The 17,111-nt window shown below is 47.6% G+C and overlaps 1 protein-coding gene across 9 annotated transcripts in view; it reads right to left on the minus strand.

Moving 5' to 3' along the window:
• LOC119122247 (discs large homolog 1-like protein) overlaps positions 1-17,111 on the minus strand; it is a 40,337-nt gene that overhangs the window by 5,776 nt on the left and 17,450 nt on the right. For 7 of the 9 annotated variants that reach the window (XM_037250548.1, XM_037250545.1, XM_037250541.1 and 4 more), the window contains 9 exons: positions 6,268-6,321; positions 5,498-5,548; positions 4,898-5,022; positions 3,930-4,099; positions 3,653-3,789; positions 3,330-3,474; positions 2,777-2,909; positions 1,550-1,706; positions 1,361-1,463 (listed from right to left, as the gene is read on the minus strand). In XM_037250548.1, the coding sequence (XP_037106443.1) occupies positions 1,361-1,463; positions 1,550-1,706; positions 2,777-2,909; positions 3,330-3,474; positions 3,653-3,789; positions 3,930-4,099; positions 4,898-5,022; positions 5,498-5,548; positions 6,268-6,321 (1,075 nt within the window). Of the gene's footprint in view, positions 1-1,360; positions 1,464-1,549; positions 1,707-2,776; positions 2,910-3,329; positions 3,475-3,652; positions 3,790-3,929; positions 4,100-4,897; positions 5,023-5,497; positions 5,549-6,267; positions 6,322-6,397; positions 7,016-13,239; positions 13,836-17,111 lie in introns of those variants that run through there. The other 2 variants (XM_037250546.1, XM_037250547.1) reach the window with 2 other exon arrangements.

Raw genomic sequence — 17,111 nt, forward strand, 5'->3', positions numbered from 1 at the left:
TGATGGACGAAAAATAAACCAGTCAGGGATGCGTTTCATCTTCAGTAATGACTCTCGCTGTCTCTCTCTCTCTCTCTCTCTCTCTGTCTCTGTCTCTCTCTGCTCTTTGAATTGCTCTAGTATGAATTCATTCACGGCATGTTTCTTTTCAATTTCAACTTGCGCGTCACGCTCAACGAGCATCATATCTCAAAGTAAGTGAAAAAAGGGAATCAAAAGCATGAGACACCTCCTACGCACCTTTATCTTGAGGAAAATCAGCATGGTTAACGCCATTGCACTCACAATGTCACTGTGATCCATCACACAATAAGATGGCCAAATTACAGAGCTATATACAAACGTTCAATCTTGAGCTCATTTTTGCCACAAGCCTCACTGCGCCTGCATCCTCCACTTCATAACAAATAGAGGGCACGAGCATATCGTGTAAGAAGCAGACTAAGACAAGCGGAGCTAATCCCCTGTGCATTGCTGCCGACAGACATGGACTGTGTCTGTGTGCGCATGACAGTGACAGTTGTGTGCAATCCATGTGACTAAGACGGAAATCAAACAGAAGGCTTGACTAAAGTAGTCAGTCCCGCAGCAGGAAACAAAGGGGGAGAAGAGCACACTTGAAGCTGCCGAATCAGCTACTCGTGGCATCGAAAGCGATATGCACCTCAAATGATCACCGAGGTGAAAACGTTCTGAAATGCACAACAATGCTGAGACTGCCACGCAGATCAATATTCTATGGCTTCAAAATTCACCACATGGAAGGTCAAAAGCACAAACATTTGCCCATTGGCTGTACCTGGGGCACTGGCACACTTGGCCCCAAATGTAGTCAAGCGCCACTTGCAGCCTGCTCCTTTCTTTGCACCACCTCTTAATCAATCCATGTTGCCATTTCGGACATTTTCTGCCATTTCACTGTCCCACCACTTTGCAGAAAGAGGTTCCTAAAGATGTCTTTTCACTTTGTACATACGTATCTACACTTGTTCTGCATTTGATGACAGCAGGTCGTATTCCTCGTATAAATAACAGAAGGACCAACCAATAAACACACACAGCATGATGTGCGCCTTTGCATGTTTATGTGGTGGAAGCAGAGGGCGCACCACAGGTCGCTCGCTGCTCAGTATTGCCACGGGAGCCGGACAAACACGGCCTTCAAAAGGACCGATACGCAGCATGAACAGAAGGGCTGAATGAAGCTCATTCAACAGTCACTAATCAGCACTATAGGAGAGTCAGCACACAGTAAAGGAATAAAAAAAGAACAACAACACTGAAAGGATTCCTGCTTTACTAATCCTACACTCCATCCTTGACAAATACTGTATACATTAGCCAGGCCATTAGCACTCACCTTCCGGTTTATACTGCGCTACAACGGTGACCGTTTGTCCCGCGTTCTTCAGAGCCGCAGCCGCCTGCTCGTGTGTCGCTGTCGACAGGTCAACTCCATTCACCTACATCCAAAGACACATAGTACTTTGAGAAAGCAAAGAGCCAAATCCACAAAGAACATCTTGGCTTTGGCTCGGCACCCACGTACAGAGAGGATCCGGTCCCCCTTGTGGAGTTCCCCACAAAGATCAGCTGGACCACCAGCCAGAATGAAGGAAATGAATATTCCTTCGCCATCTTCTCCTCCAACGATATTGAAACCAAGACCCGTAGACCCTCGGTGAAGCAACACACGCCGAGGCTCCCTAAGGGAAAGAATACAAGACGGTTTTGGCACTTCTCAACTCCATGGAAAAAGAAAGATTTTCATTTCAAAACAGGCCCTCCCTCACTGTAAGCATGTCTACAGCAGTAAAGCCAAGTTAACCGTATGCAGAAGAAGGGAGCTAGGGAGGGAGGGAGGAGTGACAACATCAAAAAGGAAATACTAACAGTTGTTAGGCTGAAAAGAATTCTTCTTGGTCTCATTTTGTATCACCTATACATGAAATTTCAAGAGGGAGGGAGGGAGAGAGGGAGGGAGGGAGGGAGGGAGGGCGAGCGTTTGTATCATATGCACCGTAGATGGGAAGAGGCATGCATTACACTTGAAGGAAAGCGATAGCTCACTACGGTTGCCCAGTAGATGGCGCTACCGTATCATGAAATTCAAATGTTCAACATTATGAAGCATTTTCCTCAGTCGTACTATATATACTGTGTAAATTGTAGATTTCAGGGTTAGGTATATCCGTATACGTATGGATATATGTATACGTCTATATATGTAGACGTGGATATACACACACACACACGCACACGCACGCACACACACACACATAGGCCACCACCACCACATAGCTCGGAAAGAAAGAGCGCACATCCAAATGACCATTCGGCAGTCAGTCTGCAGCTTATCAGATTTATTATAGTGAAAAGATTGTGATTGGGCAAAAAGATGATGACGTTCGGAGTCATATTCTAGTAACCACGGTGACGCCAGTTGAGTGACGTGGATTGTGATAGGCTGTAATCCTCCCATTAAAATGGATTAAAGATAGTAAAGCAGCCCCGACCCGACCCAGAGTGAATGTGCACGTGTCTACGTATGTGACCTCAGTTTACATGCCAGATGAAAATTCTGATTGCCATCTGCCAAATTGACACAAGCATGCGCACGCACACCCAAACACATGCACGCACGCACGCACGCACGCACGCAGGCAGGCACGTCACAACCTTGCAAGCAGAGGTCAGGCAGTGAATTTGGGCTCTCGTCAAAGGTTAACCTTAACATTACAAACGTTTGTCTTTTCTGCACCGACTCGTTACTTACCTGGTGAAGTCGTCATTTTCCGTCACGGACCTGGGCATCGGTGAGTATCTGGGCGTGGTCAGTGGGGCCGGGCTAACAGACTGGCTCCCGCTCATGTAGGGGCTTATGTGATTGTCATGATGCGAAGGGTAGGCTGGGATCAAAACAAAAGCAGGTCTCCTTCATCATCCAGTCACATCGTGTTAAAGGCAACATCATGAATGAGCACTTCAGACTGTCTTGAGCATCTCATCCTATCAAAACTGTGTTGTGCTTGACCATGTTTTCTTTTTTTTGCAGCGGTCGCTGGGGAAGAGGGTGTACTCGAAATTGTGATTGTTGTTTTTTTTCCCGGCAAAAAACAGCCTGTTTTAGAAATGAAAAAAAAAAATCCATTTAAAGTTGAGGGTGTCCCCCCGCCAATGTTCTAACCATCACGCATGCCATTCAAGCACAGGTGGCAAGAAATTTGGTTCAAAAGCATGTCGGCAACATCAAGTAGAACAGCTCGGGCTGCTATTCAAGCTTGTGTCACCCGTAATCTATTTGAACGGAACATCAACCAGATACTTACAATTGGTGACATCGGGAGGAGGAAAGGTTTCGTTGATAAAGACAGAAGTGTGTTTGGCCACGCGTAGGTAAACAACATCTGGGGTTGACTTTAGGGCTGCAACTGCTTCCTCATGAGAAACCTCCTCTAAAGAAGATGCATTTACCTGGAGACACATCATTAAATGGATGTACGCATGTGTGTTTTCAATCATTCGATTCGATGAGACATTGCGATTTCCTAGGAATGCAGCAGAACGGATCATTTGCACATGTAATGATGCTTCGTATCGATGTGAATGTGCGTTCATTGTCAATAGTGATTGAGACCAACATAATACTTACAGCTACAAGTTTGTCCCCTATCTGTAGCCGGCCATCTTTTTGCGCAGCGCCCCCCTCAATGATCTTTGTCACATAAATGCTGTTGTCACCCGGAACGTGTTGATTTCCTACTCCACCAGCTATACTAAATCCCAGGCCTGAAAAGAAACAATCAACACTTGACTCTTCTGATACGCTTCATATTCCGGTTACGTTTGATAGGCCAGAAATGAGGGACTTTTTTGGTTTGGTTTTTCAATCAATACATTTGCAAGTACTTGTGTTTGCCGTTCTTTACCTTTGGGTCCTTTGACTAGCTTGATATCCACCATTTTATCGGTAAGGCTCTTCTTGCGTCGTACGCACAGTCGGACCAAACCTCCGGCATCCTTGAGTGCCTCCACCGCCCCACTGTGGCTCACTTCCCTGACGTCGGTGTCATTGACCCGGACGATGGAGTCGTTCACCCTGCGCGAGCGGCAACATCATAAGAGCTGTACGATTCAAATCAAATCTGAGGCCGTCGTCATAAGTAAGAGCAATTTGCAATTCAAATGTGCAGCCGTTGAACAAATGACAGCGTCCTCGTTTCTTCCGTTTCCCGTGCCTACTTAAGCTACTGCATTTGCTCGGACCAATATATTAATAACAACGTCAACGGCTCGGACGGCTGGCCGTATTCCAGATAGATGCTTCGGACTACTGTGGAGGAAGGAGCTGACCTTGAGCCAGAGCAGACTGTGGGCAGCATCCCATCAGAAATCAATTTTGACCGACCGACCGGCCGGCCGAAGGGGGGGCGGGGCAAAAAAAAAAAAAGAAAAAGCTATGGCTTGCAAAAAAAAACGAGCACGTGTTTGATATGAATGATGGAGTCTCTTGCGAAAGGACAGCGCTGCGACAAAAACTCTTCCGGGAATGAAGAAAGCACAAACCCTGCCCGCCGGCCGGCCGGCCGGCCGGCGCCCAGCCCCTCCCCACGTAAATCGATTGCGCCGCCATGTCCGTCGTATTTCTTTCAAACGGGTAAGCCGTAGCTTACGCTGGGCCGCCGTCGAAACTCCGGCTTTCTTGTGACAGAAAAGCGTCACAGTTTCATTGACGTAGCTTGCTTTTCCCTGATTTCAAGCTTAACCCGCTTTCTGATGGACGCCTTTCCCCAGACTTTTCTTGACGTGAACCGAAATCCCTTCACAAGTTGCCCAAAACGCTGCTTTGATCCATTCCAACTTCAAAATGAAATGATTTTGCGCAAGGATGTCTCACTTGAGTCGTCCATTCTGGGCCGCGGCCCCTCCGGGTATAATCTTGGTAATGAAGATGGACGGATCTTCTCCAATATGGGGATTGTCGGTCCCTCCTGCAATACTGAAGCCCAAACCTGAGTTACCCTGTGCACAAACACAGATGACGGAGGTGAGCGTTTTCACGGCAACACGGCCGCTACGTACTAGATCCTAATACAAATAACGAGCCACTCGTGATTTGGCACCATTTGTTTGACAGTGCTGGGTTCTTTCAATGTGTGAATATGGATGTGGCTCATTTTGGTTCTCTATTTGCGTGTATGTGTCTTGAAAGCAGTGGCACTCGAGCAGACAGATCCAGGTCACAGGAGAAAAGAAGAAGCAGCCAGAGGAATGAATGAATGAATGGCAAGAGAGCCTCAGGGAGAGAGAGAGAGAGAGAGAGAGAGAGAGAGAGAGAGAGAGAGAGACAAAGGAGAGTATCATTGAGAGAGGAGACACGACAACGCACAAAGGAAGGACGGATGGACGGACGGACGGGGAAGAAAGGAAAGAAAGTTGGAGGAAATAGTCGTAGCTTTAGTATCTATCGTATTGGTACAAATCCTTCTGTTTTTACCCGCTCCAATGTGATTTCCTCATATTCAAAGTCTGCTTCTGTTCCATTGACCTGTTTGAGACGGCATATGTAGAAAGAGAGAATGGGATTTGTGAGTATGAAAAAAGAAAAAAATATCACAATGTCTGTCAACTTGTTTGCATTGGACTCAAATCAGATGGAATGATTTCATATTCTCGCATCCTGGCTTCCATATATGAACACAAACGGCATCCCGAGTAATCGCCTTGTCTGTAATCGGTGCTTTCGACTACATTTCCATCATTACGCCACGTACAATTGCCAACAAGGAATATGAATAGAGATTATTCTTGGACGTTCAAATATTTACGGCATCGTGGAAAATAATCATTTCACGTGGAGTCGTCATTTTTAACCTCTGCGCTTTTCTTGAAATGATAGGGGCAAAAATGTATAGTAAGTGAAACTTTACAAAAGTAATCTCTTTGGATTTCAGAGCAATTACATAATAAGGTTAGACGCCCATTTGCTGTGGCAGCTGGCTAGCAGTAAAATGACATCTGGGCCCATATTATTCTGGATTCAACCATTGTATCCAGAGGTCACCAATTAGGGCGGAACCATTTCTGGAAATCAAACCAACATCACAATGTAGCAAAATGAAACACGCAGGCAGGCAGGCAGGCAGGCGGGCGGGCGGGCGGGCGGGCGGGCAGGCAGGCAGGCAGGCAGGCAGGCAGGCAGGCAGGCAGGCAGGCAGGCGTCTGTTCTTTTTTCCTTTCCAAACATATTTTCAAAGTCGTACTCACATATGGGGGGGTGTCCACACTGTCTGTGTTCACCACCAATGGAGGGGGGTTGGCCTGCAAGATACAATAAAGTTGATGAATTGATGGTCATTACGGAAGAAAGAAGAAGAAGAGCCCTGCGACAACTTACTCGTCTCATGTTTTGGTACAGCATGTCGAGTACGGATGGCTAGCATGAAGCCGCTGCGCTGCGTACACCACATGGCATACTGCGCAGCCCTCTCAACAGACAATACCAATTCAAAGCGTCATCATTGATGAGGCCCACTCACTCAATTGACATTCAAAGAATCCACTTGCACATCCATCATTGATTTGCCACTTAGCAGCAATGCATCAAAGTGCATGATATGCTGCTGGAAAGAAAAAGCCAAGCTCTTTCTTGTCCATCTACCTGTGATTGATCAGAATAGCAAAGGAAAAGAACGGATGAAGCAGACACACGAGCTTTCCCTCTTTTCTGCTTGGTAAATGCTCTTCCTCACTCAATCACATTGAGTCCCTCATGGATTCCACCTCTCCTCTTTTGCCCCATCTCAGAGTATATGGACGCAATCCAATATCGAAGTCGTCTCCCATAAAGCAAAAATCCGCTAGAAGGAAAATTCGAAGCTCACTGTGTGTTCAGAAAGCAAATGAAGTGTCCAGCCAGCATCAATGCAACAAAGCAGGAATAGCATTTAGCGCTCAATACTAATCTCAATCTCTCTCATCCATCCATCCATCCATCACGTCCCCTGATCTCTCGCTCGCTCGCTCGTTCGCTCTTTGTCCCTCCCTCCCTCCCTCCCTCGCTGTGTCTGTCTGTCTGTCTATCTAACGTGTCCAATCTGTCAGTCATGCTGAATGGATGCTTGATCCCACATGGGAACGCGAAAAAGAGAGAGGATCAGAGGGATTAGTCATGGCATGGTCGGGAGGAGTCAAGTCAACAACAGCAACGAGGAGCAGAAGGTGCACATGCCTGCCATCCAAAGGCACAACAAGTTCAACATCAGCCTTTTGGAAAAAAAGATTCATATTTTTCCCCCCAAATTCTGAGCAAAAGTGCTCAAACGCACTTTTAATTCACTCATCTAAGATCTACGTACGGATGAAAGGTCTACAAAGGAATTCATCTGCTTTCATTTCATCATTTGTGAATCTTACTTTCATGTCCCAATTTCAAATCTTTTATTCATTTGATTAGATGATTAGAATGCAACATAGTATTTTGCATTGAGTTGAATCGCAACATTGTTTTGCAACAGCTTGGTCTGTTCTTCATCTGACCGGAAAACTAAGCCCTGAACACTCACGTGAAAATGTCAAAGAAAGAAAGCAAATCTTGACTAAGAGGTAAGAAGAAAATGCCAGCATATGTCCAAAGCAGCTTGAATAGGATCAGATTAAGGACAATTTCAGATCAGGCAACACGCTGAGCTGAGCTGTGCTGTGCTGTGCTGTGCTGTACTGTGCTGTGCTGTAATCAAAAATGGACTCTAATCCCTACTCTGGTCCAAAACTCAAGAGAAGAGTTTGGACGCTAAAAACACTTCTCAGGTGTCTTAGTACAACAAAAGTTGGTCAAAAATAAATAGCTCACAATTCAACAGCTTTTCGGAATTTAGGGCTGCTCCTGCTCTTTGGAACTTTCAATGTGAATTGGACACAGGCCCTGATTGTATGCAATCAATTAGCAATGAAGCGCTTAACACGATCCATACTGGTTGCCTATGCAACCTACCTGTACACGTACATGGGCTTGTATTTGTGGAAAGCGCTGCGTGTGAGCGGCGGCGGCGGCGGGGGGTTCCACAGAGCGGACATCCCACAAGTAGGAGTCATTGGGCCACGGTCTGCTCCCGGCCTTTGCTTTGCTTTTGCTCTTTGTCACAGTGTCTTTCAAGTTTTGGAAATTTCCTCCTCCAGCGGCCCTGTGGGCTAGCTGCGTGGGCAACGTGCTCCAGCCGTAACCAGCCAGAGCTGAACACAGCGCTGTCTGTGCCGAGTGAAAGGGATGGATGGAAAGAGACTGCGAGCAGTGCGGCAGAAGAGGAGAACATTGAGATTGGTAGTCCTGGAACAACAAATTGTGACTGTTGGAGTGACTCTGCTGCTGCTGCTGCTGATGATGACAGAGTTGATGCCACGATGGCGAGGAAAGTGGGCGACCTCCCGAGGCCAGAGGGAGAAAGTGTTGCCGATTTGGAGAAAAATGCTGCTGCTGCTGCTGCTGCTGCTGCTGCTGCTGCTGCTGCTGCTGCTGCTGATGATGCTGCTGCTGCTGATGCTGCTGCTGCTGCTGCTGCTGCTGCTGCTGCTGATGACCTGGCCACAGACAGATCTGATGATGGCTCGCGGAATGCAGGAGATGATTGGGTGATTCCGGCGCCAGCTGGTAGCTGTGGAACGGCGGCGGCGCTAGATGACATTGACTCGGAGACGGAATGTGGTAATAGCTGGGTGAAGGCGAAGGAAGAGGTTTGGGCGAAGGACAGCCTTTTTGACTAGTGTGCTTGGGCGAGTGGAGGGGGGAACGCTGCCATTGACTTGTCTGGACTTGCAGTAATTTGGGGCTACGCTTGGAGTGATGATGCTGGCTCTTGCCGGACTTGACCTTCCCTTTGCTGGATTTTCCCTTGGAAGAGCCGGCGGGCTTTTTAGGGCTACAACAGAAGTCGTGGCTGTGGAAGTAAGTGGTCATAGCGGCAGGAAGGCCGCATCCGTGGCGGCTGCGTCTTCTTTCCCTCTTACCGCTCCATCGCTTCGACAGGGATGACAAAAGAGCCGCTCACATAATGTAGGTCAACGAAGAACTGAAAGCAACGTCGGACTTTTCCCCTTCCTTCATTTGTCTCCTCCGTCCATTCCGACAAAGAGGTCCACGTTTGGGAAAGGCCTTTCCGTGCCTGCCGCCTGGGCTACGGCATGAATTGAACAAAGCCAGGTCGTGAAGTGTGACAATGTACCTCAGATGGGTGAAGCTCGCTTTCAGTCTTTACATTAGGACAGAATGGACGCAAAGTCTGTTCCTGCACCCCAAAGGAAGACTTTCCACCAACAGGCTACAGGCTGGGCTCCAGTTATCAGTCTCTCAGATAATGCGCATCCTCCAAGTTCAGGTGGCACTTCAAACATAGAACCAGTGAAGTAATACTCCAGCTTTGTTTGGGAAATCCAGGGACTCCACTTGCGATGTTGCCGATTTATATTCCAGAGGGGAACCCATAGCTAAACACACGCACACGCACACGCACACGCACACGCACACACACACACACACGTCTTTGGGAAATTAGAGTCCGAAAGAATAATCAAGAAAAAAAAGGCTTGCCTTGATCTTCAAAACTTGACATGAGCTCACGTCTTTCTTTTCAGATGCTCTCATGTTTGTGCCTCCTCGCTCTTGCCGTCCGTCCCCCTCCGTCCGTACAAGTGGGATGCGCTCTCGCTCGTCCCGGACCGGCCAATTAGGAGCTTGGGCGCTCTTGTGCACATGACAGCAGCCAGGCGTGACTAATCGATAGGACACCAGGGCTCACAGCAAAGCGCTCGCGGTCAGCGTGGAAGAGTATGATGCGTCCCGAGCCGTGATTGGTGGAGAACCTTTTTGTTCTTCTTCTTTTAAAGCAAAACATGGCAAGCCAGGTCAGGTGCCTGAGTGTTTCTATGCACTGACCTAGTTACTTACAAGAATGCATCTTTTTACAATTCCAATAAAGTTGTGCAAACAGAATACAATGATGTGCAAGAACATTTCAACTTGGATTCAATCGATGACTAGAACCACTACGGAACGCAAGCCGCCTAAATCGGTGTTTAATATAAACATTAGTCTTTGAAACTTTAGCGTTGAAGGCTATAGATTTGTTTTCTCTTCTTCCTATCTTTATGGTTGAGGAAACGAAATGATTCCATGACGTTAGCGCCCGTGCCCGCCTGCCTGCCTGCCTGCTTGCCTTTGGCCATCTACAGATGGTATTTGACAATGAACATGGCTTAGTGATTTCTATCAATAAATGGCTTTGAGGTCCAAATCGATCATGTCAGCTTGGCACACGTTGCTCCTCGAAAGAAGACGGCATATATAGAAGCGTCCGCCTACATAAAGAAAGCAGGGAGATGATGAGGGAAAGGTTGTTTTATTGTTGCGCGTGCACTGTGTAAAGTGCTGCCAGGGCTGTAGGCTAGCTAGCTAGCCGCAAGTTGATGAATAGCAAGATGAATAGGCAAGGCAGTTGGCAACACAATGTTAAATGAAGCCAAGACTAAAATATTGCTTGGAGGGGGGGGCAGGCAGGGGCTGCTAACAAGTGAGGAGAGGAATATGACCATTACTCTATGTTGCCATGAAACCAGAAAAAAAAAAGACAGGGATCTTAAAGGACTATTTGTGAACTTGCCATGTGTATTTTCTGCACTTTAGCAGGATACAGTTATACAGGTGAAGGCATGCTTCAGGAGAAATGCATTAAAGACCAATCATTAAGATCCTTGCAGCAGATTTCGCACCGGCCCACATGCAGCCATCCATCCAGCCATCCATCCAGCCATCCATCCAGCCATCCATCCAGCCAGCCAGCCAGCCAGCCAGCCAGCCAGCCAGCCAGCCAGCCAGCCAGCCAGCCAGCCAGCCAGCCAGCCAGCCAGCCAGCCAGCCAGCCAGCCAGCCAGCCAGCCATCCATCTATCCATCCAGCCAGCCAGCCAGCCAGCCAGCCATCCAGCCAGCCAGCCATCCATCTATCCATCCATCCAGCCAGCCAGCCAGCCAGCCAGCCAGCCAGCCAACCAGCCAGCCCTCCATACGACAAAGCAACTGTGAGCCTGATTTTGAATGAATGACATTCAGTGGGCCGGACCTGCCAGCGATTGGCCATGGCCTCTTCTACTTTGCTCAACTGTAAGCGTTTGCTGACTCCAATTGCTTGCTTCTATTAGCGGAGGCCAGTCGGTGGAAAATAAGCAAGTGTGAAGCCTCACCTCTTTATGTTTACAATTGTTTATGGTGCATGGCGTCAGCAGTCCAAGGCAATACTCAAATGAGCAAATGAGCTACTGTGCCCCTCCTCCCTGTGGTTTTGCCTTTTTTTATGCCAAACATTGCATGCATTTATAAATAAATAAACAAATCCATCCATCCATCCATCCATCCATCCATCCATCCATCCATCCATCCATCCATCCATCCATCCATCCATCCATCCATCCATCCATCCATCCATCCATCCATCCATCCATCCATCTTCTGTTCATCATCCTCCAATATATTACATTGCCCTGTCAGACAAAAATGTACTGTATCGGTGGACCAGGTTCACAACAGCGGCATAAAAGAGACAGATGAGCAATCGCACTCCCGTTCCTACCCATTGGTTGACTTTAGCAATGATGCACGTTTGTGCAGAGCCCCAAAAAGCACATTAGCGGAACATTTTCTGTGCTTGTGTTGCATTACAGAAGGCATTAAAATGATTGCTCATGGACAGAGAAGAGGCTAGAGGGAAACAAGTGCAAAGAGTCGATAGCGAGACTCGCTGTGTGAGGGAGGGAAGAGTGTGAACTGATATGAAAGCATCATCCCACACACACACACACACACACACACACACACACACACACACACACACACACACACACACACACACACACACACACACACACACACACACACACACACACACACACACACACACACACACACACACACACACACACACACACACACACACACACACACACACACACACACACACACACACACACACACACACACACACACACACACACACACACACACAACACACACACACACACACAAGATGATGCAACACCCAAAACTCATATGCACTCATTTGACTGTGTAGTTGCATATATGTGCACAAGTATGTATTTCAAAGCCTTTCTTTTTGACTTTCTCCAAAGCCGCTTTCACAGACCGATCGATGATGACATTGACTAGCGCAAAGTCATCCCCACGTTGATGCCTCCTACAGTGATGTCCAACGCAATAAAGTGGCTCAGGTTGTAAACATCTTCGATAGCTTTCGTCACGCCCCTAAAAAAGTGAAAACATCAAGCCCTCCCTATTCGTCTTCTATTCGAGTCCATTTTCAGACACCTCAGGTAGATGTGATCAAAAAGAAGCATGTCTGAAAATGGGTTAGCACTCAAGTCATGCTTTTCATCGTCACCTTTGTCCAGAATGTATTTTTGCACGTACGGGTCCCTATGGCAAAATGCAATAGGTCTGTCTGTCTAAAGAGTGCCATTGATACTATTGTTCTTTTTCTATGAAATGAATCCTAAAGATTGTCTTCATCATTTCATATTTGCGCTTGTCAACATTGCTTTCCTCCCACTTGTGCTATAATGTCTCGGAGTGTGCAAGTAAGCTTGTGGGAGGTGAAGGAAGAAGCAAAAGGATGATGATGATGATGATAAAAATACAACTGTACTATTCTAAAGATAGCCACAGTCTTTTTTTCTACATCACAACCAATTTGAAATGACTGAAGAATGGCTTTTCGGCTTGAACTTAAGAAGTCTTTTACTCCAGGAGGCTCTGGGCATTTACGACTTCAGAAGCTTATCATACAGCTTTCATTTTCCGGACCATCTATTTGAAGCCATTTTTTGGATTCCAAAGGCTTCCTTGGTCATCTTATTGAGCTGTGTGCTTCCTTGCTTCCTTCCTCCCTCTCTCCCTCCCTCGCTTCCTTCCTTCCTTCCTTCCTTCCTTCCTTCCTTCCTTCCTTCCTTCCTTCCTTCCTTCCTTCCTTCCTTCCTTCCTTCCTTCCTTCCTTCCTTCCTGCACTTCCACTGGCAGCATAGCATCTTCTCAAGGTTCACAACATGCCTTCATTGGTTGAGTATGATAGCAGCAGTTCACATCAACACGGATCCAACATCTTCGATCCGATCTCTGCCACCACCCCGATCTCCCACCTAGCGCCCCTTAAGCGCAATTCACAGTCGAGACATGCGTTACCTGGCTAGACGTAATGCAATCAGTGAAGGCGCTCCTCTTGGAGAAGAAGAGAAGGAGCTGCTGCCAGCGAGAGGAGGACGTGGAAGGAGAGGAGGAGGCAGGAGAAGAGGTGGATGGGGAGGAGTTGTGCGGCGCTGCCAGTTCCTCTGAGGAGCCACGCTTTGGTCCCTGCTTTGCTTTGACGCCCAGCCCTGCACCTTGGCCCCCAGAACTTCCACCTCCCCTCCCACTGCGGGGGTACAGAGTATTGTTGCCAAAAATATAGTTCATCTTTGCTTGTCACCTTCTTCTGTCTGTCAGACAACAACAACGTGTTCACGTCCAAACGCTTTTTGTTCTTCTGTCCATTTTGGATTTGCTATCCAATGCAGAGTACAAGTGACGAGGCACAGCAGTAGTCTTTTCTGGTGTTTTCTTCTCCTTTTGTTCCACGAGAGCAGATGTCAGATGAAAACCTTTTTACAATTGGAACCTGAGCATCTCGGAGCATGCAGTCCATTGGTTCATCCACTCTTGGTCCAATCTTTGCTTCCTTTTGTCCATGGTCTCCAGACCCCAAGTCTATAAGTGGACAATCAACAAAGAGGGAGCGTGCGAGGGAGCGCGGGCCGGCCGGATGGCACGCGATTATTGAAAGGGACTCGCCAGTTATTTCTTTTGTCTTCTTCCGAAACAAGCTCTCCACTTCCTCTTCCGAGGAGATGGCCGGTCAATCTGCCTTGTGCCGCGCTCCCGCCGTACGAGCGGCTGACGGACAGACAGACGCAAGGAAGCAGGTGGAAAGATGCAGGCATCTCAAGTGGGAGGATGGACGCTTTGCATCATCACGCTGGAAGTCGTCAGGGCTTCCGACATCTCTCATCTCATCTCATCTCACTCCAAGTCACTCTCTTGACGTCTCACAGTTGATTATTGGCTCTCTCCTTCTCTCTCTTTTGCTACCTCGCCTCCAACCCACCCACCTACTCTCTTCTCTCTCTCTCTCTCTCTCTCTCTCTCGCTCGCTCCAGCCTGCTAAATTGTTTCGTAGACTCTTTTGAAGCTGCAATTTGACACCTCACTCCCTTCCTCAGATACTATGCTGGTTGAAGCCACGCCTTTAAACGCCAAACAACCACTGATGACAAATCCGATTCTCAATACAAGCACACAAAAGACACGACTGCAGTGGCACATCCAGGCAGACAGACGACGCAATGATGCCCGTTACTGGCTGAGGTCATGAAAAGCACTTCCAACTTGTGGGATACCTCCTCATCTCAACAAGCGGAAAGTAAGCAGATCTTTTCACAGCAGCAAGTTCCATTGGCTTGATTTGGTGAAGAAGCTGACTGACTCTCCTCGGGCTTTTTGCACATACTGCAGCACACAGCTCTCCCACGCACTCTCACATGAACGCGGAGTCAGAAGCATGCATGCATGCATGCAGGCAGGCAGGCAGGCAGGCAGGCAGGCAGACAGACAGACAGACAGACAGACAGACAGACAGACAGACAGACAGACAGACAGACAGACAGACAGACAGACAGACAGACAGACAGACAGACAGACAGACAGACTCCTGCATGGCTTCTTGCTGGTGGACACTGACTATGGCGAGTCTTGTCAAAATGACGATGAAACTTTTATCCACGTGCACAAATTGTTATCAGAGCTTCCTAGCACAATTGAGCGTATTCTAGCCACATAATCCCAATCCTCAGAGAACAATTGGCCAAAGACATCAACAGCTTTTGTATCATCCCCGAGGATTAAGCACAGGTGGAGCAGGACCCCAGTTACAGCTTCTTCCTGTGTTTCCTTGGGAACGGTATCTATGGCAACAGCTTTCTGGCTCCCAAAATACACCTAACTACTGCAAATGTATTGAAATGTATGGTTTTGTTCCAAATGATGTTTCACCAAGTCGATTAAAAAAATGCGCATGTGTGTCTACAATGGGAAGAGAAGGTTAGAAAGATGGTAGCAAGGCCATGGAACCAAGCCAAAGCAACTGTATTTTTGCCATCAGGGTTGAGGGGAAGACATTCTTATCACTGGGTCGCCTTATGACTGAGGCAATTGGAATGTGAATATGATTGAAAAAACATTGCCAGAAGGTGCTGCTCAAGTACACAAGCGTCTGGTAGAGTACAAGAAAGATAAGCACCTGCCCTGCCTGCCTGCCTGCCTGCCTGCCTGCCTTCATGTGGCTCTCACTTTCCCCCCTCGCTCTCTCTCTCTCTCTCTCTCTCTCGCTTGTCAAATGTCAGCGAGTGAATGCCAGCTCTATTCATATTTCATGACCAATTAAATAAAAGCACACATCATGCATGATTTATAGCTTTATCCTCTTAAGGTTGGTAATGGCCTGTTATGGATGATCAAGCACACAACGCAGCTTTTAACAGAGTTCCGAGAATTTTGCGAGGATCGTACGCAAACTCTTGCAGCCAGCCATCAACCAATTTGATTGTTGTTTTGACAAATACAATGCCATTTCATTGAGTTGGATTGCTAGAAACCAATCCGGTCCTTCGTTTGTGCTGGGAATGTGAACAGTTTTGCATGCGTATGTGCGTCTTTTTGAAACGATACTACAACATAAGGAGATGGATGTAAGCTGAAAAGTATTCCAGACAGCAGTCAGATGAGGAGACTGTGCTCTCCTCTCCTCTGCTCTGCTCTTCGGGTATTGGTTCCTAACCATTTTGGCTCAACCCCAGCTCTTCCATTAGTCCTCTGTTCGATTGTGGTGAGGGAGGGAAGAGCGAGCACGCTGCCACTCCCACTCCTAAAAGGAAAGATATATAGATAGATAGGTAGGCAGGCAGGCAGGCAGGCAGGTGCTTATACTCTATAGGAGATTGATTGATTGGTATTGGAGAGAAAGTGGGAGACAGTGACTTCAATTTTTCACTTCACAGGATGAGAAGAAAATTGACAATCACGGTGGCTTAGTAGACCTATCCATTACAAATTGGAGAAAACGAGATGCATCATTATTTGAAAGAAATGAAACCAAATCACTTTGGTGCTATTGCAAACAGGCTGCCAACAAGATGCGTCCTTATTTGAAACAAATGAAACCAAATCACTTTGGTGCTATTGCAAAAAGGCTGCCAACATTGTTTGAAACATTTCTTTGCAAGTCAAACTGCAGCGTGTCCAGGCTCTTACTGTAGCTCATTAAATTGACACACAGTGGGAGTCGAATTTACCAATGGAAAATGAATGCTTCCGTCTAGAAGTGGCACTCCTCTAACTGGTGCTAGCTCAACTGGTCTGTTGCGAGGATCATGCTTTTAGCTTTTCCGCACACTCATCAGCGGTTAGCTCAAAGACCTCTGCTGCCTCCATCTGTTTTAAAAGGAATACTACAACCAAATGCTGCTTCACCAAACAAGGACAGGAAAAAAAGCCAAAACGAAATATTACCAGGTGGCTATTAGTGATGGGGAAACAACATTTAAATTTGGCTTTTGACGCTTCTAGGTGGCACTAAAAGTGGCTGCAATGATGGCAATGGCAATGGCATGGCACGGTGTACGGCCACCGTGGTGTACGGCCGGCCACCGTGGTGTACGGCCGGCCACCGTGGTGTACGGCCGGCCACCGTGCGTGGTGGCCGGCCGTACACCGTGGTGTACGGCCGGCCACCGTGGTGTACGGCCGGCCACCGTGGTGTAACTCCTAAAAGTGGCTGCCAATGATGGCAATGGCAATGGCATGGCACGGTGTACGGCCACCGTGGTGTCGCTCCTGACGCTTCTGCAACCGGGCCAGGACAAACCTATTCACAAAAGTAGATCAACTATTTTCCTGCATTGCACAAGTCTTCTTTATTTTCTCGTTGATGAATAACACACGCACGCACGCGCACGCGCGCACAC

This window comes from Syngnathus acus, chromosome 4 (assembly GCF_901709675.1).
Source record: "Syngnathus acus chromosome 4, fSynAcu1.2, whole genome shotgun sequence".
Lineage (NCBI taxonomy): Eukaryota > Metazoa > Chordata > Actinopteri > Syngnathiformes > Syngnathidae > Syngnathus > Syngnathus acus.